Source organism: Zonotrichia leucophrys, unplaced genomic scaffold, assembly GCF_028769735.1.
Source record: "Zonotrichia leucophrys gambelii isolate GWCS_2022_RI unplaced genomic scaffold, RI_Zleu_2.0 Scaffold_33_1714398, whole genome shotgun sequence".
Taxonomy (NCBI): domain Eukaryota; kingdom Metazoa; phylum Chordata; class Aves; order Passeriformes; family Passerellidae; genus Zonotrichia; species Zonotrichia leucophrys.
Window position 1 is genome coordinate 118,518 of NW_026992238.1, and position 27,852 is coordinate 146,369.

Genomic DNA, 27,852 nt, shown 5'->3' on the forward strand with positions numbered 1-27,852 from the left:
AGAATTCAGGTATGTACTGATGTTAGTTGACGCCTTCAGTGGATGGCCTGAGGCTCACCCCGTCGTACTAACACAGCAAAAGAAGTGGTAGAAGTCTTGCTCAATCATATAATTCCAAGGTTTGGGGTTCCTTTGGAGTTGTCATCAGATAGAGGGCCACGCTTTGCTGCAACAGTAATGGGGGAGGTTAGTCAAATTCTGGGAATTGCTTGGCATCTGCCTACACCCAACAGACCCCAGGTGAGTGGTAAAGTTGAACATATGAATGGAACCCCCAAAACACAGATTAGCAAAATTTCTCAAGAGACATCTGTGACATGGGCTCAGGCTTTGCTTATAGTCTTACTGAGATTGCACATACAATCAAGGCAGAGGGGCAACATAAGTCCTTATGAGACATTATATGGCAGGCCATATAGAATTCTGCATATCCCCAGAGAAATCCATATGAGAGGGAAAATGGACTAACAAAAGTATTAAATGGCTTTAAGCTCCACTTTGCAGAATCTCCAGAGATTTGATGTGTTATCCAGACCCATAGGACTGGACACACCTGCTCATCTGTTCCAGGCTGGAGACTGGATCTATGTTAAATGGTGGGACAGTGATCCCCTGCAAGTTAAGTGGAGAGGATCATTCCAAGTCCTGCTGACTACCCTTACTTCAGACAAAGTTGCTGGCAAGGGACCCTGGATTCACTACTCTAGAGTTAAAAAGGCTTCTGCTCCTGAAATAACTGGAAAAATAGAGACAGATACAGATGATTATATGGTTTAAACTGTTCTTTTGTGTCTGTTATCTACACCGTTGGTAACCATGACTCAGGTTTGGTCCCAAAATTTGCAAAGCAGAATGGCTCTCAGTTTCCTACTAGCCTCACAAGGGGGCATGTGTACAGTCATGTGTACTAGTGTTGTGCTTAAATAGATCAGAGAAGAAGGATTAACAAATATTTGGCTAAAATCTGGAGACAAACTCAAATTCTACATCAGGCAACTCTCACAGATCTTTCATACACTTACTTCATGGTTACCCAATTTGGCTTGGATAAAACAACTATTCATGTTTGTCACAGACATCTTTTGTGAAAAATCCTTTCATTAGGATTTTTCCTGCTGAAGCTGAGAAGTTTCAGCAACAAGATGTAAACAATGGTTATCTGCTGCTGTGGAATGCAACAGGTCCACCTGTGATTGGCCCATCTTGGATGTTTATAATTAATGGCCAATCAAGGACTGAGCTATCTCGGACAGAGTCCGAGAGAACTGCTTTTGTTATAATTCTTGCTATTCTATTCTTAGCTTAGCAGCCTTCTGAGAACTTTCCCTTCTATTTCTTTTTAGTATAGTTACAATGTTATATATATATATATATAATAAAATAATAAATCAAGCCTTCTGATCATGGAGCCAACATTCTCATCTCTTGCTTCACCTGCAAACCCCTGTGACCACAGTCACACATAATGGCTATATTTGTAGTTGGTGTCTGCATAATAGCTGGCTGTATGATTCGATGATGTGATTTCTGGTCATCTTTATTGTCTAACATCAAATCTAAGTGGTAGAGACTAAACAATGTGGAATATTTGTCAAGTATCTAAAGGGGGGAATGATGCTCAAAGATCTTTAGCTCTTATGTATTCTTCATGTATTTGTAGCTTTGTAGACTGTTAATGCATGGTTGTAACTTCTAGTACTTTTCCAGCTCTCTTTCCCACTGCAAACAAACCCTTATTGATACATTCTTGAAATTCTGTTTAGTCTTATTTGTTATTTTAGCAAGGACATTTTGTTTTGCACCATGTATCATAGACATAATAAAGGTAGAGTTAGAGGATCAGGAGGAAGGGATCCAATGGGGCAGAACCTGGGGGAGATTACCTAATCAACTGCTCTTCTAATTGCACAATATTTGCTAGATATACTAAATGCTCAATCTTATAAAATTGTATAATTCTAATTCCAGGCATGGTTTTTTGCTGTATTGTGTACTTGAAGGCTTTCAAGTAAAGGTTTGCTTTTATATTATCATTTTCATGTTGTTTGGGAAGGTTTTGTTCTATTTCCAGGCAACACCGCAAGGCACCATTTTATGCCCAGTTGTCTTCAACATTTTTATAAACAACTTAAATGTAGGACTTGGAGCTATATTGACTAAGTTTGCTGATAACACTAAATTGGCAGGAGCTGTTGACTGCTTCAAAAGCAGAGAGACCTTGATAAATTAGAAGGCTGGGCAATCATCAACTGTATGAAGTTTAACAAGGTCAAGTGTCAGATTCTGCACCTGGAATGGGGCAACTCTGGATATATGGACAGACTGGGGAACAAGAGGCTGGAGAGCAGCTCTGAGGAAAGGTACCTGTGGCTCCTGGTTGATGGCAAGTTGAATATGAGAACAGTGTGCCCTGGAGCCACAAGGATCAACCATATCCTGGGGTGCATCAGCCAAAGCATTGCCAGCTGCTTGAGGGAGGTGATTTTCCCACTCTACTCTGCACTGGTGCGGCCTCACCTCAAGGCCTGTGTGCAGTTTTGAGCACAAGCATCACACTGTAAGAAGGACTAGTGATAGGCCCTGAGGAAACAGCTGGAGCAGTGTCAGAGGAGGTTTAGATTGGATATTAGGAAAAGGCTCTTTACCCAGAGGGTAGTTGGCCACTGGAACAGGCTTCCCAAGGAAGTGGTCATAGCCCCAAGCCTGACAGAGTTCAAGAAGTGTTTGCACAATATTCTCCGGCATGTGGTGTGACTCTTGGGGCAGTCCTGTGCATGGTTAGGAGTTGGACTCAATGATCCTTGTAGGTCACTTCCAACTCAGGCTATTCTATGATTCTATGATACTCATGAATCAAGGGTTTAAAAAAAATTGAAAGAGTTTACCTAGATTTATTTAAGGGGATAGAAACAATTTATAATGATTAAGAGTATAACAAGAAGAGTAGAAGTAATGGGGAATAGTTAATTATTAGCAGAAGCAGATGGAGTGGTTAAGGCTAGGGTAATATATCACTGGCTTGTTCTTACTGTGTTTGAAGAAGCAGGATGAGAATGCCGGCTTAATTGTGAAAAAGAAGAGGACTGTGACTGCACCTGTGCCCCCAAACCAGCTAGGACCAGGTTGGGGGGCTTGGACTATAGCCCAGGGGTCAGAAAGCCTGCCAACACACAAAGGTGAAATGGTCACCTTGAGGAAGATGTTTATTACCTCAAAGGAACCACCAACCCATTTTAAGCCCACCAACTTAAATCAATCAAAAGACTGTGCAGATGTGAAGGAACTTTGGACTCATTATAACGCATTTTAATATGAAGCAGGGGTAGACAGGGTTAGGTAATGAATATATATAGGCAATCCAGGAAATTATATGAATATATAAGACTTTTTTTGATAAATAAGGGAGCTGGAGCCTTGTGATTTTGTACATGTCTTTGGGAGGCTACTCCCCGTGTGCCCAGTGCTGTCAATAAACATACCACTTTCTAATTTTAACTAGTTGGAGAGTTCTATTCTGCACTTCACTCCAAACTTCCACTCTCCCTCATTTCCAATTACAGAGAAAGGCCATTATATCTCCAGGCTGCAGTGCTGATTTACTTCAGTCAACAGAAGACACCTCTTCCACAGAGTAGAGATGCCCTCTGACACCTCCATCTAGATCCTTTCTGTACCAAGTTAAGTCAAAAGCAAGTGATTTATATTTGATTAAAGGCTAAAATTAACAAAAGACTACTCTAGAGGACAGGGTGATGAACTTTTTTGCATGCTATCTCCACAAAATTCTAACAGTATAATTTCTAGTGATACCAGATAATTAGCTTTATTTGGGAGGGAAAAAGCAAATACATTATGTTCAAGGCTTACCACTAAGCAGTTCAATCCAATTTTGTACTGTTTCAGGAGGTTGGGTCTCTTTTATGTGTTTCAGAGCTTCATCAAGCAGAACATCCCCTGTAGGAGCATCTGACTTGCAAATTACCTAGGACAGAATAAAATGCAGTTGGTATTTTTACTTAATTCATATACCATAGCATAAACAACTAACAATAAAAACTTGAAAAATCTACCTGTTATCAGAACCAAGGAAAATTTTAAGGAGTGAGGAATGTTCTCAAAGAATATGCAAATTTAAAAGATACCTAGTTGTTAGAAAAACTATTTAGGATTTTAATTACGAAGCTCTGTTATGTCTTAAGTTATCTATAACCTCTATTAACCTTAATTGACCAGAGCTATAGTACTAATAACATGTTTAATATCTAATCTTTTAAGGAAGATAATCAACTAACATGGCCAGGTCCTTCACTTTCTCCCCAAAACAAAGTATACTACTGTGCTAAATTGCTCTCTGATAACAGTCCATTTTACTGCTTCAAGTCAATTTATTCAGAATAGTGCAGATAGACAATTATGAGTCAAGGGGTCAGCTAGAAACGTAATTAGGGTAATTGGAAATGGCAGATGACTCGAGGGGCCAGCTGGGAATATAATTGGGATAGTAGAAGATTACATATTTTAGTTAAGATTTTAAAATTAGTTAACAAGTTAGTAATATAGCTAACAAGAATCAGGTACCTTAGTTAAAGAATAACAAATATATTAAGAAAGAGAAACTAGGAGTGACAGGGATAGATGCAACAATTGTGAGGGAGCAGAAACTATAGAAATACCTTACCTCAAGAATAATCAAACAGTTAGGAGAGGCTTGGACTGTGACCAGCAGGTCAAAAAGTCCTGCCAACTAGCTATAGGTAAAGAGCTCACCATGAGGAAGATGGCTTTCTTCCTCCCATATGACCACTCCCTTACTTCAAAATCCCACTGACCAAATTACAGGAGTACAATTGTGCAGCTGTATTAGGTATTCAGGGTATTCAGCTAATTATAATATGAAGAAGGCAGGTGTGGGATCTCAGCACCTCAGGACTGAGGTGCCGAGCCACCGAGACCACCCTTGGGGGGCTCGGGAGTCCTGGAATGTTGCCAGAAGTGTCTGGTGGCTGGACTTTGACCCTACACAGGAGACGACACCTGTATGAGGATAGGAGGATTTCACCGGGGTGAATGGTGAAGGGATTAGTTAATTAGAGGGTGAAACACAGGGTTTAGGATTTCTGTACAGGGGGGTTTAGAGAAGTAAGATGGAGGAATTGGGGTGTGTCCTGTCCTTCTTCTTCTTCTTCTTCTTCTCCTCCATCTTCGGTGGTGATGGTGGCACTTTGGGATTGGTCATTACTAAAAGTGCACCGGGCAATAAGGGTAAAAGGTATTGGGGAAAAATGATAAATATTGTACACGTAACTTTGGGTATAAAGATAGGTGACTGCCCGGAGGGCGAGACAGTGTGCTCATGGCTGGCTGCTGAGCAGACCTCTGTCGGGCCGAAAGAAAATCTTTTAGATAAACAATTAATAAACACAGAGACCGAAAGAAGAACTGAAGCCTCTTCTCGTCCTTTGATATGCGGGCTGCCCCAAGGCCACCTCGGGCCTTTCCAGGCACTCCAAACAGCCGAAAACCAGACAGGCAGGTAATGATTAGGTATTATGCATCCTTAGAAACCGTGTGAATATGTAAAACCTTTTCCGTATAAATAGAGAGCAAGAGTCTGCAACTCCTTGTGCATGTCTTTGGAAACAATTCCACATGCATCCAGCGCTGTAATAAATACCCTTCTTTTCAACTTTAATTAATTGAAGAGTCATCTGTCTGTGCTTCAATTAGGTCATGTGAAATTGATAAATCAATTAGAAAGTGAAAAGGCAGGAAAAATGCTTTTCTTCTTCTGTATGTTGATGGATAAAATAGGTTCAAGACAACATCTATCGGTTTTATAGCTCTGAAGAACATTTTAACCAGCAACACTAAGTTCCATTCACTAACAGTTCAAATACACATATTAGGCAAAATATGTATGGACCAATATGTTGCATTGCAAGCTGATCTGTAGTTCGCATTAATTTGGTTATAAATAAGAGGTCTAGCCTCTGGGCTGACTGACAGAGTCTTTGGCCAGTGGCAGCTCTCCTGACATAAAGGCATTTGATTGGTTCAGAGTCTGAGGGCACACAGAAACAGGCCAATGTCTGTGTAGCACTGGGAGTTTTGAATTGTCTATAAAAGGGTGTTGGATTCAATAAACAAGGCTGTTTGTCTGAGGAAACATGAATGGTCTCTCTTATGTTAAGTCTCAGACACAGGAACACCAACGTGTCAACAATAAACCCCTTAATATGCAGTCATAAATGAAACATCACTTAAGTTTGTTATTAAATAACTTCAAAAATTATTTTTTCCCCAAGAGAGCACAGGAGAGAGAGAAAAAAATAATTTACAGTAGCATAATAAATTTTAAGAATGTGAGTAACTGCTTGTTTACCAGTATAAGTAGTTGCATGATGCTAGCCACTGGAGTATAAACACTAACTGGGACAGTTGTATAAACCATGTACACATACCCTTTTTTCTCTGGTTAGAAAAACAAGAATGCCAAACTAAAACATACAGATTTAACTAGTAATCCAAGTCACAGAATCACAGAATGGGTAAGGTTGGAAAGGACCTCAGTGGTTTCAACTCATCCAACCTCCCTGCTCAAGCAGGGTCATCCCAGAGCATACGGCACAGGAGTGTGTCCAGATGGTTCTTGAATATCTCCAGTGATTGAGACTCCACACCTTCTCTGGTTTCTCTTCCAGTCCTCAGTCACCCAAACAGGAAAGAAGTTTTTACTCATATTCAGATGAATCAGTTTTTGCCTGTTGACTCTTGTCCTATTGGTTGCCACCACTGAGAAGTGCCTGGCTGCATCCTCTGACATCCTCCCTTCAGATAATGATAGACATTGATAAGATTACCTCTCAGCTGTCTCGAGGCTGAACAGGCCAAATTATCTCAGTCCATCCTCTTAAGAGAGATGCTTCAGTCCCCTCATCATCTTTCTCACCCTCTACTGGACCTGCTCCAGGAACTCCATCTCTCTGTTGCACTGAGGAGCCCAGAACTGGACTCAGCACTCCAGATGTGCCTCACCAGGGCTGAGGGGCAGGATCACCTCCTTCAACCTGCTGACAATGCTCTTCCTAATGCACCCCAGGATACCATTGGCCTTCTTGGTCACAAGGGCACATTCCTGGCTCATGGACAGCTTGTTGTCCACCAGGACCCCCAGGTCCTTCTCTGCAGCTCTGCTTTCCAGCAGGTCACCCTCAGCCTGTACTGAGTGGTAATCACATATCCTCTGAACAGAGAGAGACATAATTCTCTCCCAGGATTTTCCTGGGAAGCTGTGAGAAGCTGTAAGGAAGCTCAGAGCAAACAATTCTTATCTCCATTTGCTGCACCTGTTGCTGCACCCATGGAATGTGTTATGGAGATTGCTTACCAAAGAGTGGTTTCTTAATTGGACTCTGGTGATGGTGATTTGATTGATTGACCAATTGGGTCAAAGCCATATGAGACTGTCTGGCAAGAGCAATGGGTTTTTCCTAATAGTATAATATAATATAGTGTAGTACAATAAAGCAATGGATCAGCCTTCTGCAATCATGGAATCAATGCTCATTATTCCCCATTTAGGGGCCTGTTGCCACTATAGTACTAGTGCATGAAGTTATTCTTCTCCAAATGCACAACTGAGACAGAGTAGGGATCCATCCTGAATTAGGTGAAGCGTCTGACAACGGTGAAAAGTCAAACGGCCAAAGCTGAAGGAAAAACTCGCATGCCGAAAGAGCAAGGAGACAGAGAAAGAAAAACAGAAAAGACCACGAGGTCAATTTGCCCTGCCCTAGAAATTGCTTTGATAAAGAAGAACTGGTGCTGAGTGTCATGCGGGATGAATATGAATGAACTTATTGTGAAACTGTATGCATATGCGTTTGGAAGGGGGATAAAAGGAGGTCTGAAATTTTCAGGGGTACGCATGCCTTTTGAGGAGATTTTTTCTCTGTGTGCGTCCGGCGTCGTAAATAAACATACCGAGCTTAACAACTTTTATAAAGTTGTGAGATTTCTTCTTTTCTCCGCAAAACATTATGGCAAGCCAGCCAGGAGTTCTCTGTCTCCGCGGGGGCAGGGGGGATAGACGGACCTCCAAGGCGCGCCCCAGGATTTTTTTTCCTGGTGGGGCTCCACTTGTCGCAACTTGCCACCTGCAAGGACAGACAACGACCCGCGGGCCTGCGGAGGAAGAGATGGTATGTACTGAGGGGCCCCTGGGGGGGGAGTAGAGAAAGGGAGTAAACCACCCAGAGACGTCTGGGTTCATGGGTTCAGATGATAGAGCAGCTGTATTAGAGACGGGGTTCGTCGTTCTGATAGAGGAGACCGCTAGCGGCTTTGGGGGTAAGCCGGGTGAACCCATGTATGTGTGTACTGGGGATTCGTAGTTCTGATAGGGCAGAACTGGTGAGGCCGTGTGTGTTTTGCTTGTGTGTGTGTGTGTGATGTCCGGACACTGTGTTGCTGTATGGTTAATGTGTGTGGTCAGTGCACTGTGTTTGTGATCATGCAGGTGAGAAAGAGTAGGGATCCATCCTGAATTAGGTGAAGTGTCTGACAACGGTGAAAATTCTGTGAGGCCAAAGCTGAAGGAAAAACTCGCATGCCGAGACAGCAAGGAGACAGAGAAAGAAAAACAGAAAAGACCACGAGGTCAATTTGCCCCGACTTAGAAATTCCTTTGATAAAGAAGAACTGGTGCTAAGTGTCATGCAAGATGAATATGTATGAACTTATTGTGAAACTGTATGCATATGCGTTTGGAAGGGGGATAAAAAAAGGTCTGAAATCTTCAGGGGTACGCATGCCCTTTTGGGGAGGCTTGCGTCCGGAGAGCGTCGTAATAAAAGCATACCGAGCGTTACAACTTTTATAAAGTTGTGAGGTTTCTTCTTTTCTCTGGAAAACATTTTGGCGAGCCAAGGCAGGAGTTCTCTGTCCCCGCGGGGGCAGGGGGGATAGACGAACCTCCAAGGCGCGCCCCAAGATTTTTTCCTAGTGGGGCTCCGCTTGTCTAAACTTGCCACCTGCGAGGACAGACAACGACCCGCTGGCCTGCGGAGGAAGATATGGTATGTACTATGAGGCCCCAGGGGGGAGGAAGGAGAGAAAGGGAGTAAATCACCCAGAGAGATCTGGGTTCATGGGTTCAGCTGATAGAGCAGCTGTATTAGAGACGGGGTTCAGCTGATAGAGCAGCTGTATTAGAGACGGGATTCATCGTTCTGATAGAGAAGACCGCTAGCGGCTTTGGGGATAAGCCGAGTGAACCCGTGTATGTGTGTATTGGGGATTCATAGTTCTGATAGAGCAGAACTGGTGAGCCCGGGTGTGTTTTGTTTGTGTGTGTGTGTGATGTCCGGACACTGTGTTGCTGTATGGTTAATGTGTGTGGCAAGTGCACTGTGTTTGTGATCATGCAGGTGATATGTCTATGGTGTATAAAAGAGAGTAAATCTACAGTGCCCTACAGTGCAGGGGGTCAGTACTCCCCGTGTTTGAAGCAGCCGAGTGAGGCCAGAGGCACCGGCTGCAGCAGGCTGCGGGGGCAGGGAGAGAAGTGCCCCGCGGAGAAGCGAGTGGAGGAATGTCAGTGATGGTATTTATCGTGTTTGAATGTAGTGATTTGTGTAGATTTGGTACATTTTAACTGTGAGTATGAGCTCAGAGAGTTCCTTTGCCTTGGATGTTTGGACTTGATCTCTAGACTGTGTGCTGTTATTTTGATTGTGTCCAGGAAAATTGATATGAGTAAATGCTGAATTATGGTATGCTGTGTTGTGCCGAGAAAAGTGAGCACTTTGAGAGATATGCCCTTTCCCAGTGATTTTGTGTGGTGGTTTTCTTCCGCTGCATTGTGGTAATTTGATTCTCAGATTGTATAGTGGTGTTTGTGGAGATTTTAAGATTTTGTTGCAACAAGAGTAGCATTTTACATAGGAGAGCTATAGTACGGTGATTTGTGTTTAACTTCGATAAAGTGAGTTAAAGGAATTCCAAGAATTCTCCCCCTCATAGTAATTCAAGCCTTGGCTCTAGTGAATTTGACATAAAGGTGGGGGGGGGGAGTGCGTGTGTCTGTGGGCATATCAGAGTTTCGGCTGTGACAAGCACAGCCTTTTTGCAAAGCAGCAAAACAAGTGTAAGTAGACACAGTGCTTAATTAGATTGTGCAAGAAGAGATCTAGAAAAGACTGATATTTTGTAAAACAGAGTTTATATAGAAGGGATGAATGAGATGAATTAGTTAATGAGACTTATGAGATTTATGAGACTTCGGTTGGTACTGCAGTAAGTCTTTACTGGAAACAATCCCCTGAAAGGATTTAAAATTCTCTGTAACAAACAGAATAGCCTGCCTTTGTGAGCAATTTCGGGGAGCCTTTGGTACATCAAGAGGCTGGCACGCTGTGTGAGGTGACAGTGGCTGTGCCCTGGGCACAGGGACAGCTCTGGCTGCCCCGTCTCCCCAGGGAACACGGGAATGGCCTGTGGGCAAAAGCTGGATGTGCAGGTATTATTGCAGTGCGGTGTTTATGAGAAACACTGGTATTGCTGTTTTGCTGTTCCAATAAGTGTCAGGGTACACGCCCCGAGTGTAAATTAGAGGTTTCTGGTCAAGCGGATTCAGAACCTAAGGTCTTAGAGCTTGTGTGTGGGAATCACATCTGATACCTGCCACCTGGAGCTGTGTGTATAGGAGGAAAACTGAGAAACTACTGTGAAGGTCTGTACAAAGGTTTGAATGGAAGCGAGATAGGGCAAGGAGAAATAAATAATGAGAACTGACCAGAGCAAACAGGTTCCTAAATTAGCCCCTTTTGGGAGGGGCTCACTGGGAGGAGGTTGCCAGTAAGAGCAGCTCAAAAAATAAAAAGATTTATAGTGGTTCATTGCTGTTAGTACTGTTTTATAATAGGAAGATAAATGGGATAGGTTTTGTATGCTGAAATGTCTTTTGTTTTAAGAAATCACCCTGAATGACAAAGAGACTGTGAGATCAGACCGCTCTCTGGTCTTGGCCCTTGAAAAGGAAAACAAGGCAAAGAAAAAGCAAATCAAACATGTTGTTCAGCATGCAGCATAAGATAGCAACGTATTGAATCAGGCCAGGATTATCACGCTGAAATGCGAAGCAATCACAGTTCGCAAAATGAGTACATATGATTTCTTAAAGGCTTCCTCCCAAGGTAAGGGAGGAGGGGTAAAGGTAACCTTCCCAAAAGGGAAGAATTTTTGTCAGCACAAGGGTCATGTGTTCAGTTTTAAATAAAGCTTTAGTACCTGTGGAGAATGTTTATGTTGTAGTGTGGGGAATGAACAACTGGCCAGTCTGAGAAGGCATACTTTTGCAAACCTTAAAAGTAACATGTGTACTATGTGTACCTAAAAGCTTTTGTACAATTCTCTCAATTTGCTAAACATTCTCAAATGAGAAAGGTTACTCTGGAGGCAAATAATATAAAGATGTTAGGCTTAATATTAACAGACCCTGAAATTAAGAAAGACGTTAGTAAGGAGATATTAGAATAAGTAAATGACTGTTTTCAAGGGTATGAGCCTCTGCTGCACCAGGGGGGGAGAGTGAAACATGCTCCCCCATGGGATGCTCCCCCATCAAGCTTAATGAAAGAACACAACCAGTGAGAACTGAGTAGTACCCTCAAAAGGAAGGTAAGGAAGGAATCAGTCCAATAACTGGTAATACTGGATTAAGGGCTGTCAATAAGATAACACAGAATTTGTACCCTGTGGTAGCAAATCCATAGACCTTATTAACTTGTTTAACACCTGAGCTAACCTGGTTCACTGTTTTAGGCCTAAGAGATGCCTTCTTTTGCCTCCCTATCCACGAAGCCAGCCAGAACAGTTTTGCATTCAAACACAAGCTCACATAGTCCATGTGCCTGAAGGCTTCAAAATTCTCCACTCCGATTGGAGAACAGCTTGCAAGGACCCAGAGTCCCAGGAAGCTCCACAAGAGGAAAGGAGGCTGTTGCAGTACATAGATGATCTTCTAGTAGCCACTCGGACGAGGGAAGCGAGAGAAGCCTGGACAGTAAGCCTTTTGAATTTCCTAGGACTCCAAGGATGCAGAGTCTCAAAGAAAAAGGCACAGGTAGTGAAACAGAAGGAAATCTACCTGGGGTAAGAAGTGAGTGCTGAGCAGCAGACTTTAAGGCAGGGAAGCCCTATGCCAAACCCTGAACCCCAGACAATGAAAGAACTCCAAACCTTCTTAGGCATGGCAGAGTAGTGCCAGCTGTGGGTTTATAATTATGGACTGTTTGCCAGACCCCTCTGTGCTCTTATTGCCAATGAGAACTGAGATCTCCAGTGGACAAGAGATGCCACACGGCCTTTCACCAGCTAGAGAGTGCCCTCATGTCGGCTCCAGCTTCGAAACTTCCAGATGTAAGTAAAGCATTCTTTCTATTTTTCCATGCAAGGAATTGCCCTGGGAATATTGGCTCAAGACTTGGGTCCATACCAGAGGGTAGTTGCTTACTTCTCTAAGCAACTAGATGCAACAGCCGAAGGATGGCCAGGTTGCCTCAGAGCTGTAGCAGCAGTTGTGCTGAACATTCAAGAGGCACACAAGTTTACCCTGGGACAAAAATGACTGTGCTAGTGTCCCATACAGTGTCCGCAGTACTGGAAGTAAAGGGTGGCCACTGGCTTTTCACAAGAGAGGTTTCTGAAATACCAGGCCATCATAGTAGAGCAAGATGATGTAGAGATAGTGGTGGCTAATATTGTCAACCCAGCTTCTTTTCTCAGTGGAATCAATGACAAGCAGTACACCATGATTGCCTAGAGACCATTGAAGCTACCTACTCCAGCAGCCCAGACTTAAAGGACACTCCTCCGGACGATGCAGAGACCTGGTTCACTGACAAGAAAGCGACATTGCAAAGTTCACGGTGACTACCTGCAGAGAGGTAATAGAGTCTGGACCCTTACCAACAGGTACCTCTGCACAGGATGCTGAGATAAATGCATGGACCCTGTCGGATCTCAAGATCTCATTCCTGAGATGCTGAGCCACCGAGACCCTGGGGGGGTCTCGGGAGTCCTGGAATGTTGCCAGAAGTGTCTGGTAGCTGGACTTTAACCCTACACAGGAGACGACAAGGATGAAGGCTTCACCGGGTGAATGGTGAAGGGATTAGTTAATTAGAGAGTGAGACACAAGGTTTAGGATTTATGTACAGGGGGGTTTAGAGGAGTAAGATGGAGGAATTGGGGTGTGTCCTGCTCTCCTTCTTCTTCCTCCTCTCCTCCATCTTCTTTGGCCACGGTGGCACCTTTGGATTGGTTATCACTAAGAGTACACCGAGCTATAAGAATAGATGGTATTGGGGAAAAATGATAAATATTGTATACGTAGCAAGGAGTATAAAGATACGTGGCGGTCAGGGGGACGGCACAGTGTGCCCATGGCTGACTGCTGAGCAGATCTCTGCGGGCTGAAAGAACATCTTTTAGATAAACAATTAATAAGCATAAAACCAGAAAGAAGAACTGAAGCCTCTTCTCGTCTTTCGATCCGCGGGCTGCCCCAAGGCCACCTCCGGGCCTTCCAGGCCCCTCAAACAGCCGAGATAAACCGGACAGGACCCATGCCTTAGAAACAGCAAAAGGCATTCAGAGTTGTGCATGCACATGGAGCCATCTGGAAGGAGAGGGGACTGCTGACCTCACAGGGAAAGAAGAGACAATCCAGCTGCTGGAAGCAGTTCAGCTACCTGAAAAGGCATATTAAGGCACACCAGAGAGTGAGCTTAAAATTGGAGGAAAGAAATGAGCCGGCGGATGGAGAGGCAAAGAAAGCAGCAAAGGGTGAGGTACAGATTACAGAGAAGGTAAGCCATAATACAATAATACTAATCAAAAGAGACGTACAACTGCAAGGGGTGGGCTACCATTGAAAGAGAGCTAGTAATCCCTTCCCATTTTCGTGGTTACTAGTGAAGGAAGGGCACTAGAAAACACACTAGGGCCTAACTACTTAAAGCCTTTTATAGAGTGTGGCTCCTTTCTCGAAATGACCAAGGCTGCGAGTGATACAGAGTGCATTGAAATTAAGTGTTGACTTTGAAGTAGTAATTCCCACAGGCTTTCTAGAACACACATCTGATTGAAAGAATTGTTGTATCGTTGTCAGGAATTTATATGCCACTATCACTCAGGTGAGCTGATAATATGATCCTTGCCTCCAGACTAACCTCAAATAACCCCCCCGGGCCAAAACTCAGTCAGACTGGGAGAGGCCATGGGCCTGTACAGCAGTGGCAAATCAACTTTTCAGAACTCCCAAGGAAAGGGGGGTATCAGTACTTACTGGTATTAATAAATACATTTTCAGGGTGGCCAGAAACATTCCCCACCAGAACTGTCAAAGCTCAAGAGGTGACCAGATCATTTTTACAAGAGATAATACCACGCTTCAGAGTTCCAGCCACAATATCCTCAGATAAAGAATCACATTTCATTTCCAAAATAGTGCAACAGATTAGTAGCCATCTGGGCATAGATTAGGAACTTCACACCCCATACCGCCCCCAATCAGGCGGCCAGGGGGAGAGAATGAATCATTTGATTAAGCAGCAAATCATAAGACTCGGGCAAGACGTTTATCTACCCTAGCCCAAGCTCTTCCACTAGCACTATTGCAAATTCAAACTAAACCTTTTGAGCTAAAGGAATGCTGAATCCTTTTGGAATGCCTTATAGAAGACCATATAGAATACAAGGAGAATGTCCAGAATGTCCACTTACATGGTGGCATTAAGCAAACAGCTCAGAGTAATTGAGAAACATGTGGCTGGAACTCGGAGCAGGGAGTTAGATAGCCTGGGGATGATGTATATGTTAAGTCTCTTACAGAGAAGACTTCTGAACCACAGTGGGAGAGACCAATGCAAGTACCTCTCACCACCTTCCCTGCAATCAAAATCAAAGAGCAGAATGCCTGGATCCATCACTCTCGGGTGAAGAAGGCCCAGAAGCCCCTTCAGGAGTGACACGAGGAGACAATGAACTGAGACTAAAACTTATTCGGGCAAAATGAGTATATTGCGGTCGGGAGTAGCTCATACTTTAGTGTACAGAATTGTTTTGTATGGTATTATAACTGAAGTTTTAGAACTAGAGAGTACCTCTACCCAAAGCAATGCTGAATGGCCTTGGTCCCTGGCATTTAATCAGTATACTGGATCCATGGGAAAACCTTCTGAGATAAAAGATTTAAGCATATCTACTGTAGTAATCCACGAGAATCAGGTATGTGAGGAGCAAGAATAGCAAGAACAGGAACTGTGAACTCTTCAAGGAATCTGAGGAGAAGAAAGCAAAGTAAAGTGCTGGGTCATCAATAGGATGGCTTATGAGAGACCAGATGTAATTAGTGTCTGAACCTCCCCTGGTGTATATGAACACCAGGAAGTCTGTGATAACCTAAGTGAATCAGACTGTTGGTGTAATTTCACCCTGATACAGCCTGTAGAAGTGACCTGCCTTTGAGCTCAAGTTACTGTCAGACTTTCATTTGAATTCAAAGTGGACACTGCACTTTTTACTACAGCGGGGCCTTATACAACCCATACTAGTTCAGACTCTACCCAAACTCCAAACTTGAACCTAACGTAGTAAAGAATGTGACTGAACAACAGCTATTATTCAATCCAGAATGGTCTCTCAAACGTGTGGAGTTGATAATGCAAATTAACATCTCAAAAATCCAACCAGCCTGCTCCTCCTTCCTAAAAACTTGCTTTGAGGGCTGGACAACATGGTCTCAAAAACAGGCATATCTCAGGAGCAGAACAAGAAAGGAAGGAGCCAGCTCTCCTGGTGCCTAAAACCAGGAACACCAAGAAATCAGTTTCCTTAGGTCATTTTCCAAGGTGGTTGGCTGAACCCCCAGGCAATGGCTGGTAAAGGGTGCTGAACTGCAGGTGGTAAATTAACCCAAGCAAAGAAGGTGATTTTCCTTATTTATAGCTGTCCCTTTTCCTACTGAGATTTGGATCAGTGATTGTCCCAGTCTGAGGCTGTTGGATTCTGCTTAATAGAGGTAGAGAGAGAGATCCCCTCTGAGCTCAGCAGCAGGATGTAGGATTTTGAGCATCACTTTTGTGCTGAGTGTTTCATGTAGCAGAAACCTGATCCCAGTTTCTTCTGAGGCACTGCAATGAATTTCGGCTCTTCTCTCAAGATTTCCCCTCCATTATCTTCTGCCCTGAACACAGTCCACAGATTGATCTTAGCTAGGGGCAAGGTGGGTGAGGTTTTGTAGACCAGGAGAGACATTCCTGCTTGCCACACATCTGAGAAATCAGGTGCTTTGGAGGGAGAGGGAGAGGTTAGATTCCCTGAGGTCTCTACATTTCAGAACAAACATCCGCCTCAAGTATGACCTAAACCTCTGTCAGATACACTTGTGAAGTGTGTCTGAATTTGCAATATGAGCCCAGCAAATCCCTCTGGCAGGGAGGGATGGTCATGGTCAGAAAGCAGTTCCTGTTCCCCATAACAAATATCTAACTGGCGTATTAGGGACAAGATTAGGAGTTTTAAATGGAATTGATTCAGAAATACTGATGACTACACTGGCTGCTGCAGCAGGTAGCCTAACAAAATTGAAGCAGCCTTTATAGTAATCTCTATTGGCATTAGGAACTAGCCAGTGACAGATTTCAAAAGTACTGCCAAAGTAAAGAAGTATGAAGAGGCTGGGGACCAAGACCACAAACTGATAGTAGAAGCACTTAGCATATTTCAAGATAATGTGTCTTTAGCTTTCAGTTGTATACAAGCACAGTTATGGATACAAGCAACAGCAGCTCTGATCATATAGGAAAGGGGTGAAGGTAATTTTCCAGCTGAAATTCAGAAAATTGAGTGGGATAATGCAATTGATTTTGAAAGGAAGTTTTAATCCTGGTGGACTATTGTGAATTTCACCTATGATCCTGTTTCTAATGTGGCCACTGCCTTTGTGCTTACCATACGTAATGCCACTGTTTATGTTATCCATTCCATCATTGCCCTAGGATTAAACCATGAAAAAACAACACTCTATCCTTCAGAACATAGAATGTGGGCACGAAAAGATGAATGAAAAGTGGCAGACTGTAAACTTAGAATCCTGCATTACTAGAGAACAAATGAGATTCATTTGTGAAAGCAATACTGCTAATGCCCAGGATGTGTTTGGACACTGAACAGAGTATTTGCCACTTTGAAATTCATCCAGTCACTGACCAGAAAACTGTGCTCGTATATACTGGAAAAGGGCGTATGTTTGAGAACTGCTTGTGCTGCTGTCCAAATTGATAGCAATGACGTTATTCTGTCTAGTAGAAACCATTCTAATCTCTGTATTTGTAGGTTATCGGGTGTGATTTTTCGTATTTGGTACTAGTAACATCCCACCAGCTGATTACAGCCAATTACACAGTGTATCACAGACTACTACCTACCCCTATTGGGGTGAACCTTACATTGGTAAAACAGTTAATTAAGCACCAAGACCTATTAGAAGTCTTGAAAGAAATCCAAGAAAGTGGAAAGAAAACCTTAATTACTGTCCCACATGATACAAAGGAGATAACCAGAGTTCTACAAAGAATAAAATATGGATCATCACTGGTGAGATGTGATCTTTGGGTGGTCACCAACTGCAAATGGAATCTTTAATAAGTTGTGCCACCCTATTCTATTTTTACTAATATTAGTTGGGATAAGCTTAGGATTATGTATTGCATTGTTAATTTGGAACTGGAGAATACTGCAACGAATGGCTGTACTAACCTCTTTATCAAACGTACATAGTGAAGCATTAAAAGACACTTATTGTCATGAGAGTTTTCATTAAGTAAAAGAATTTACTTATTTCCTAGGAAAGGGAGGAATGAGACAGAGTAGGGATCCGTCCTGAATTAGGTGAAGTGTCTAACAACGGTGAAAAGTCTGTGAGGCCAAAGCTGAAGGAAAAACTCGTATGCCGAGACAGCAAGGAGACAGAGAAAGAAAAACAGAAAAGACCACGAGGTCAATTTGCCCCGACCTAGAAATTCCTTTGATAAAGAAGAACTGGTGCTAAATGTCATGCGGGATGAATATGTATGAACTTATTGTGAAACTGTATGCATATGCATTTGGAAGGGGGATAAAAGGAGGTCTGAAATTTTCAGGGGTACGAATGCCTTTTGAGGAGAATTTTCTCCGTGTGCGTCCGGTGCCGTAAATAAACATACCGAGCTTTACAACTTTTATAAAGTTGTGAGGTTTCTTCTTTTCTCCGCAAAACGCTGGGATCTACAACCTGTTGCAGGCATGATTTCTGGGATTGGTGGAGCAACAGTATCCGTGAGGAGCAAGATTAACATCCTGGTTGAAGGGCCAGAAGGCAAGCTGGCAACCATCTGTCAATTTGTGGTAAGGGCCCCCATCACCCTTTGGGGCAGAGACGTTTTATCCCAGTGGGGTGCTTCCCTACGTATTCCCATTCAGGATTTCTGACCGGGGCCACTGAGTGGAGCGCGCTGCCAGAAATACCCCGTCTCACCTGGAAAAGCCACGAGCCAATCTGGACCAAGCAGTGGCCCCTAAAGAAAGCCAAGCTGTGCACCCTAAATGCCCTCGTGGAAGAACAGCTCAAAAAAGGCCACATAGTAGAGTCCGACAGCCCTTGGAACTCTCCAGTCTTCGTTCTACCAAAGCCTGGTACTAACAAGTAGTGGCTTCCCCACGACCTTCGCAGAATCTCAGTGGTCATCGAGGACATGAGCCCTCTTCAGCCTGGACTGCCCTTCTCATCAATGCTGCCTAGAGACTGGACACTTGCTATCATAGACATTAAGGACTGTTTCTTCAGCATCCCACTGCACCCTGAGGATGCTCCATGGTTTGTTTTCTCCCTTCCCTCTATTAACAAGAAAGCTCCGCTCAAAAGATATCATTGGCGTTTTCTTCCTCAGGGACTAAAAAACAGCCCTACTATCTGCCAGTGGTACGTGTCTCACATCCTGTCTCCCATTCGGAAATCATTTCCGGACGCCATCATCTATCACTATATGGATGACATTCTGATGTGTGCTTCAGACAAAGCTTACTTGGACAAAATGGTTAAAAAGACTATTGAAGCCATTCAAAAGGCAGGAATGGAAATTTGTGAGGACAAAATCCAGTACACTGAGCCATGGACTTACCTTGGAGTCCAGATCTGGGAAAGAACCATCCTACCTCAGCAGATCACCAACGACGACCCAAAAACCCTGAGTGACTTAGCCTTTGTGGATCCATCAACTGGGTACGTCCACTGCTAGGAATTACATCAGAGGACCTTGCTCCCTTGTTCAATCTTCTTCGTGGACCCAAGGAACTGGACTCTCCCTGCACTCTCACAGAGGAAGCCAGAGGTGCCATCGTCAAAGTCCAGGAAGCCCTGTCTTCACGCAAAGCCCATCGCTACGAGCCCAGTCTGCCTTTCCAGTTCATCATCCTGGGAAAAGCACCCAGATTCCATGGACTGATCTTCCAATGGGACCCTCAGCTGCGAGATCCTTTCTTGATACTGGAATGGGTATTTACAAAGACACTTATCACCTACCAGGAGATTATAGCACACTTAATAAAAAAGGCTAGGACTCGCCTTTGCCCTCTTTCAGGTTGTGATTTTGAATGCATATATTTGCCAATAACCCTTAAAGACTTTGAGGATTTGATCAAGACCAATGCGAGTCTACAGTTTGCTCTGGACAGTTATACGGGTCAAACTTCATCAGACATCCCAGAACACAAGCTTTTCAACCAGAATGAAACTTTCCATTTGATCCCAAAACAAATCCAAAGTAGAAAACCTCTCCAGGCTCTAACCCTCTTTACAGATGGCTCAGGGTCTTCCAAAAAGTCAGTGATTACTTGGAGAGACCCCCAAACACAAGAATGGCAATCAGATGTACAAACGGTCGAAGGATGGCCACAGATTGCAGAATTAGCAGCTGTCGTCAGAGCCTTTGAAAAATTTAAAAACGAGCCTTTCAATCTGGTCACAGATTCAGCTTATGTTGCGGGAATAGCTATGAGAGCAGAACATGCTCTTCTCAAAGAGATCTCTAACCCAAAGTTATACCAACTGCTCTCTAAATTAATACAGTTGATATCCCACAGAAAGCAACCTTACCACATAATGCATGTGAGGTCTCACACGGGCCTCCCAGGTGTTGTTGCAGAAGGCAACAGGAAAGCAGATGCATTAGCAATGGCAGCAGAAACTGCTAATGTTCCTAACATCTTTGCTGAGGCAAAGCTGTCACACGCGTTCTTTCATCAAAATATACCTGCCGTTATGAGAATGTTTAGGCTCTCAAAGGATCAGGCAAAGGCTATCGTGGCTACCTGTCCAAACTGTCAAAACTACCAGATACCATCTATGGGGACAGGAGTCAATCCCCGAGGTCTGAATAGCTGCCAGCTGTGGCAGACAGATGTAACTCACTATGCACCTTTTGGAAGGTCAAAGTACGTGCATGTTTCGGTCGACACGTTCTCAGGAGCAGTATTTGCATCATCACATGCAGGAGAAAAGACCATGCACACAATAAAACACTTTCTCCTCGCTTTTGCCACCCTGGGTGTACCAAAGGAGATTAAAACAGATAATGGGCCAGCCTATACCCCCCACAAGTTAAAGGAGTTCTTCAATGAATGGGGCATAGCACACAAGATGGGCATACCTGTAAACCCCACAGGACAATCCATCGTGGAAAGGACACATCAAACCCTCAGAAGAGTCTTCGATCAACAGAACAGGGACACGAAAATCACATCTCCAGTGGAAAGACTTTGCAAGGCTCTCTATGTCATCAACTTCCTGAACTGCACAGCATCAGAGCCTGACCCACCAATACTTCGCCACTTTGCAAATACCACACAAGCAAAGCTCACAGAGAAACCTCCTGTGCTCGTGAAGGACCCTGAAACACACCAAATTTCAGGGCCTCATCAGTTGATTACATGGGGTAGAGGATGTGCGTGCGTGCTACTACCATCAGGTCCAAGGTGGTACCCAGGAAAATATGTAAAACCATACTTAGGCACAGCGAACACTACTGCAGACGAGGACAAGAATTCTCCTGAGGCAAACACAAGACCACCTCAAAACCAAATCAGCTCAGCCTGGGACGAAGACGTCGCCGAACACCCACAAACATAAAAACAGAACACCCCATTACAAGGCAGCAGACAAAACAGAAAGTTAAACAACAGTCTGCTGTAACAGGCCACAGATAGCCTTAACACAAAAGTGTTTTCTGAATTATGTGTTATTACACTGTGTTTTGTATTGTAAAAAACCTTATTACTCCCTCTCCCTAACCTTAAAACCCCTTAACCTTCCACCCACTCCTCCTCCATTAGTGTAGCTTAGAAATTAAAAGAAAAAGGGGGGGGGGGGGAGGAGGGAAACACAGAAAAGAACAAGGCAGAAATCCCTTTCATCATAAAGATAACAAATTGTGCTTATATTCTTTATCAGAAGCCCTAATCCTGCCCAAAGACGAAAAATATCTCTGTAGGTGCTGTCCTCACCGCTGCCTGGATGCTCTACACCGTACCGCGTGCCTTCGGCTGGATTAGCCCTCAGCCTAGCCATAATGTTTGGGTAACCTTAGCAAAAACACTAAAACAAGACAACATGTGCTTGTCCATGGGAAGCATTGATAATCCACTTTCTACATGTCTAGTAGGAATTCTCTTTGTAGCAGACGACTGGCCTGTCGATAACTCCGAGGTTCTCCGCACCACAGGTAAGAGACCCAATGGAGCTGATACTTGGGACGAGTAGACAAAAATTCTGCCAGATGCTCGAGAGGAACACCAAGAATTGGATCTATTGGGATCCTCCAAGGCCACATATTGTGTCAAATTTTACTTTAGGCGTCAAAAAAACGATTGGCCAGAAATTGACCAACACAAAAACACATATCGAAAAGATGTATCACCAGTTAACAAAGCCTATAACCCTCATGATTGGTGCAATTACACAGCTCGTGTGATTTCTGTGTCCTCTCTCCATCCCAAAGTATTACCCAAGGGAATGTTTCTCATCTGTGGTGACAGAGTATGGGCAGGGATCCCCTCCTGACTCCAGGGAGGTCCCTGTACTCTGGGAAAACTTTCTACCCTTACTCCAAACATCACCCTGTTACATAATTGGAAAAAAGAAAGTGAATCAAAACGCCAAAAAAGGTCCTACACTGAATTCGATGAAAATTGTGATCCAAGATTATACGATTGGAACAGACCAAAAAAGATTGCTGTCTCCCTGTTTTTACCCTGGGTAGCTGCAGCTAAAGCCCTCGGTGAAATCAATCACCTTGGGTGCTGGCTCAGTAAACAAGCTAACGTCACATCAGCAGACTTGAGTGATCTCTTAAAGGAAGAAGAAACCACAAGACAAGCTTCACTCCAAAACCGAGCAGCAATCGACTTCCTGCTGCTTGTCCATGGACATGGATGTGAGGACTTCGAAGGAATGTGCTGCTTCAACCTCTCTTCGTGTTTGGAGTCCATCCATGCGAACATCCAGAAACTGAAAGATCTCGTGAAGGACTTGAAAGTAGAAAGAATCCCAGATTGGGTCAATGAACTTTTCGGGCAATGGGGACTAACAGGATGGGCTGCATCTTTAGTTAAGGGAATGTTGTTGATTCTCCTTGTAATTGTCATTGTGTTAGCTATGTTCTTGTGCCTTGTTCACTGTTTCAAAAGAACTATCGCGAATGCATTTTTTGTAAAAACAGAAAGTGGAGTTGTAGTGAAACAATCAACTTTAGCCAGGGCCCCTTGGAGAACAGAATGCTGACACAGAGCAAAGAAGCTTCCTGACTCCCGGGACATCCGCCCTATACCCTATCCCTATAGCCATGTAAGGCAATATCTTGTTAACCTTACTATTGGTCACTTACGGTCACTCTAACACCTTTGCCATTGGTCAGGATTGGATCCGGGCCAAGGGTATAAAAGTAGCATACTGTACTCCTACTAACTCGGAAGAAGAAGTGCCGAGACCCTTCACGACCCCTCCAATAAAGCCATACTCGTGGAACAGCCAGCGTCTTCTCCTTCTCCTCTCTCTACCGTCTGCTGGAGCCTTAAGCCAAGGGAAGCTACCTAGCAAGCAAAGCTGAAATCATAAGAGCTGCCTAATCACTATAAGAGCTGAAGATCTCCCTGCTTGCTAGGGGCTGACCCATGGCCTTGGTCGGAGCAAGCTGGCTTCTGGCACCCAGTCCCCTTGGGGACTGAGCTCTGGAGCTGAAATAGCTTGCATAGGATAAGACCAACCAAGGCTCATTTACCCATCCACAAAATGATCCATGAGCTAGAGAACCAAGGGGTAGTCAGCAAGACCCATTCACCCTTCAACAGCCCCATTTAGCCTGTGCGTAAATCTGAAAGAGAATGGAGATTGACTGTAGACTACCGTGCATTAAATGAAGTGACTGCACCACTGAGCGCTGCTGTACAGACATACTAGAACTCCAATATGAACTGAAGCCCAAAGCAGCAAAGTAGTATGCCACTATCAATATTACCAATACATTTTTCTCCATTCCTCTAACAGCAGGATGCAAGCCTCAGTTTGCCTTCACCTAGAGAAATGTGCAGTACACCTACAACCAACTGCCCCAGAAGTAGAAACACAACCCCACCATCTAGCATAGACTAATCCAAACTACACTAAAAAAAGTAAAGCTCCAAAACATCAACAATATATTAATGACATAATTGTGTAAAAGAAAACAGCAGCAAAAGTGTTTAAAAAAAGAGAAAATCATCCAAGTTCTCCTGAAAGCTGGCTTTGCCATCAAAAAGAGCAAAGTCTAGAGACCTACTTGAGAGATCCAGTTTCTGAGAGTGAAGTAGCAAAATAGCATCAGATTCCCACCGATATCATCAAGTATGCAACAGTCTCCACCATCCAACAAAAAAGAAACAGAAGCTTTCCTAAGCACCATAAGTTTCTGTAGAATGCACATTCCTAAATACAGCCAAATTATAAGCCCTCTCTACCTAATCACCACCAAAAAAACACTTTCCGCTGAAGCCCTGAACAACAACAAGCCTTTACCCAGATCAAACAAGAAATCACTCATGCAGTAGCCCTTAGCCCAATCAAGACAAAGCCAGATGTGAAGAACGTGCTCTACTCTGCAGCCAAGACCCATAGTTTATCCTAGAGCCTTTAGCAAAAAGTACCTAGTCAGACTCAAAGCCGACCACTAAAATTTTAAAATCAAAACTACAAAAAGTCTCAAACCAACTATACTCCAACAGAAAAAAAAATAATTTAGCAGCCTATAAAAGAATTCAAACCACCTCAGAAATAATCAGCACTAAAGCACAACTCCTAACATCCCAACTACCAATACTAGAGTAAATGTTCAAAGCAAAAATTCCCTCTACCCACCATACCACCAATACCATATAGAGCAAATAGATTGCTCTCATCACCCAACGCGCCCATATTAGAAAACTAAAACACCCTAAAATTCTAAAAATAATTACAGACTGACCAGAAAATAAAAGCTTTAGTCCCACTAATAAAAAAGAACAAAAAGTGACACGTACTCAAGAAGCGCCACCATATAACCAGCTACCAGCAGAACAAAACACAATACGCTCTTTTTACTAATAACTCTTACCACATTGTGAGAATGAAACAAAAGTAAAAAGCAACCATATAGAGCCGCACACGACAAGTCACAAAAGCTACTGAAAAAGAGAGTAGATCAAGCCAACTTACTAAACTCAAAGCTATTCAACTAACCCAAAACATTGCTAAAAGAGAGAAGTAGTCAAAGCTCTACCTCTGCACTAATTCATAAATAATAACCAATGCTCTATAGAAATAGCTAAAGTAAAAAAGAGACTAATTAGCAATGTAAAAAAACCCCAACAATTTAAGCTACTAATGAGTAAAAAAACATTGCTACCAAAATAAAGAAACTACCTGTAAAAGTTCACCATATAAATACCCATGTCCTCAAGAGTAAAGCAAATAAAGAGCACCAAAGCAATCAACAAATAGACCAAACTACAAAAATAGAAGTATCAAAAATAGACTTAAATTAGCAACACAAAAGAAAGTTGTTCCTAACTCAATAAGCCCATCATGCCTCAAGTCATCAGAGTAAAAATGCCACCTATAAGTAAGCACAAAACCAAAAAGTAGATCTAACCATAAACAATATTTCTCAAGTTATCCGTGACTGTAAGACGTATACTACTGTTGTAGTGTGGTTTTATACTTTGTAATAGTTTTGTTTTTGTATCCCTGTATTTTTCCCAAATGGTTTACCCCAGATTGTACCCCCCTCCCTTTACCTGTGTAATCCTTTTCCTTTGCTGAGATCATCCCCAAATCTCCACCCTGGATCTCTGTCAATCACTCAGCATCCCATTCCCTCCATCTAGAAGTTTCGGTCCAGGATATCGAGTGATTAGCCAGAGACTAGGGGTCAGCCCCCCCAAGTGTTACCCCTTAGGCTGTCCTAAATGTCTATCCCCCAGTACTCATCCCTTAGGGTCACTTATTGGTTAGTAAAATGTTATCTACTTTTGGTTTCCACCTCCCTTTAAATGTAACCTTGGCACCTCTCCTGGGGCTCTCAGCAGGAGGCTCCCTGAGGTGTAGGGGCTCCTCCAGAGCTCCTAGAATAAAACCTTGGATTAACCCCTGCTTAGACTCAGCCCTTTGTCTTCTACCGATGTCTCTAGTGTCTCTTCTGCTGCAAAGGCGACTAGCCTAGGTGCCCTCAGTACCCTTGGGGCGCAAGAGAGTGTCTCCCCACTGTCGGCCATGTTGGGGCTGCCCCCCCACTGTCTGCCGACTCGGGGCTGGCCAGGGTTCCTGAGAGGCTCCCAGAGAAACAGAGACATACTACCATCAAACAGCCCAAGGGAGTAAAGCCCCTGTAGTATAGTGAGCAGTAGTCCAAATACACATATAGAAAAGCTGAGCAAACTAACTACATCACACTGCCCCAGACACACCAAAGCAAACACTATGTACTCACAATAGTAAAAACCACCACAAGATAGCTAAAAATCTACCCTTTACCTCATGCTACAGCCCATAACGCCATCCTGGGCCTTAAAAAGCAAATGTTTTAGAAGCATAGTACCCCTGAAAAAATTAAGTCAATCAACAAGACTCATTTCAAAAACAGCCTTATCAACACCTGAGCTAAAGAACATAGCATTAAGTGAGTATACCATATCCCCTACCATACACCCACTGCAAACAAAGTAGAGAAGTACAATAGACTGTTAAAAACCACCTTAAAAGCATTAAGTGGGAGATCTTTCAAAAATTAAGAGCAACATCTAACAAATACCACCTAGTTAGGTAACACCAAAAGTGCTACTAACCGAGTGGGCCCTGCCCAATCTGAACCTTTACATAAAATAAAGTCCCAATAGTGCATGTCAGAAGTTTATTAGAAAAGACACTTTAAATCAATTCTACCCAAGTACAGACAAACCCATTCGTAGAGTTGTCTTTACTCAAAAACCAAGTTACACATAGATAATGCGGAAAGATAGAACAACACGATGTATGCCTCAAAAAAATCTAATTGATGAGTGAAAACTATGTGTAAATTTCACTATTTACTAAATGTTACTACCATTGTCTATGTATAGCTATATATTATATATATATGTGTTTGTAGAGTTAGAATATATAATAATTTTAGTAGTAAGCTAACAATATAGAGATAAGGAGTAGAATGTCGTAAGTTAACTATATAATGCTTTTATCCCAAATCGTCTGTTCTGTTTATGCTAGATAATAGGTTTTACACCTTTAAGACTTATTCTGAGAGTAAGAAGGAGAGAGAAAGAAAAAGCACACAATTTATTTTCAAACACTACACTCACTCCTCCACATTTCTGCTCCTAAACTGTTATCTACAAATAGACAAACAACAAAACAGAACTCTCTTTTATTTTTAATTAGTTTTACCAGCTGAAGCAAAAAAGTTCCCTAAACAGTAGGGGGTTTTTTCCCCTTTTCTTTAAACCTACTTAAACTTACTGTAGACTAAACACCCAGAAAAACACCAACAACTCACACCTATAGCCCACCAAACCGAACCTGAGCCACAGCATTTCCAGTGCCGGAAGAACTAATAGGAAACTGAATAAGCCAAGCTACAACCCAAAAAAGATACTTTTCTGAATTTGTCAACTCTTTTAAAACAGCAAAAAAAAAATTTATTGTTTAATATTGTTTAAGTTTTATTGTTTAATAAACAAATGTTTCCACTTTTCTCAAAAAAATATATTTTCCCCCAACCAATTAAAAAGTAAACCAACTAAATCATCTTTTCTAGAAAAACCCCTTTAGGAGTTCTCACCCAAATTTACCCTAAACCAAAACACCCATCTCCCTCTCTCCTATGCTCAAGAACTTGCTCTTTCTTGAAGGAAGATGCACTGACAGATGCTTCCTGGTTAACTCTGGAGTCCTAACAGCACAAGAATTGTTAGCAGAACTGTCACCTTGGAATTACAGAGGCCAGACTTCAGCCTGTTTAGGACACTGGTTTAGAGTCCCTTGAGAAGTGGTGCTGAAGAGCAAAGGTGTCCAGGAAGGCTGGACATTCTTCAAGAAGAAAATCTCAAAGGCACAGCAAAGGGCTGTCCCCATGTGCCAGAAAGACGAGCTGGCAAACAAGAAGAGTGGCCTGGCTAACAGACAGATTTGGCTGGAACTCAGAAAAAAAATGAGAATTTATGACCTTTGGAGGAAGGAGGAGGCAGCTCAGG

The 27,852-nt window shown here is 43.0% G+C and overlaps 1 protein-coding gene across 1 annotated transcript in view; it reads right to left on the reverse strand.

Annotated features, from left to right (window-relative positions):
- The window catches only part of LOC135460204 (Golgi phosphoprotein 3-like), a 190,283-nt gene that overhangs the window by 73,844 nt on the left and 88,587 nt on the right, over nucleotides 1–27,852 (reverse strand). Inside the window, exon 2 of the mRNA XM_064736938.1 lies at nucleotides 3,868–3,982. Coding sequence (XP_064593008.1) covers nucleotides 3,868–3,982 — 115 coding nt within the window. The remainder of the gene's footprint in view (nucleotides 1–3,867; nucleotides 3,983–27,852) is intronic.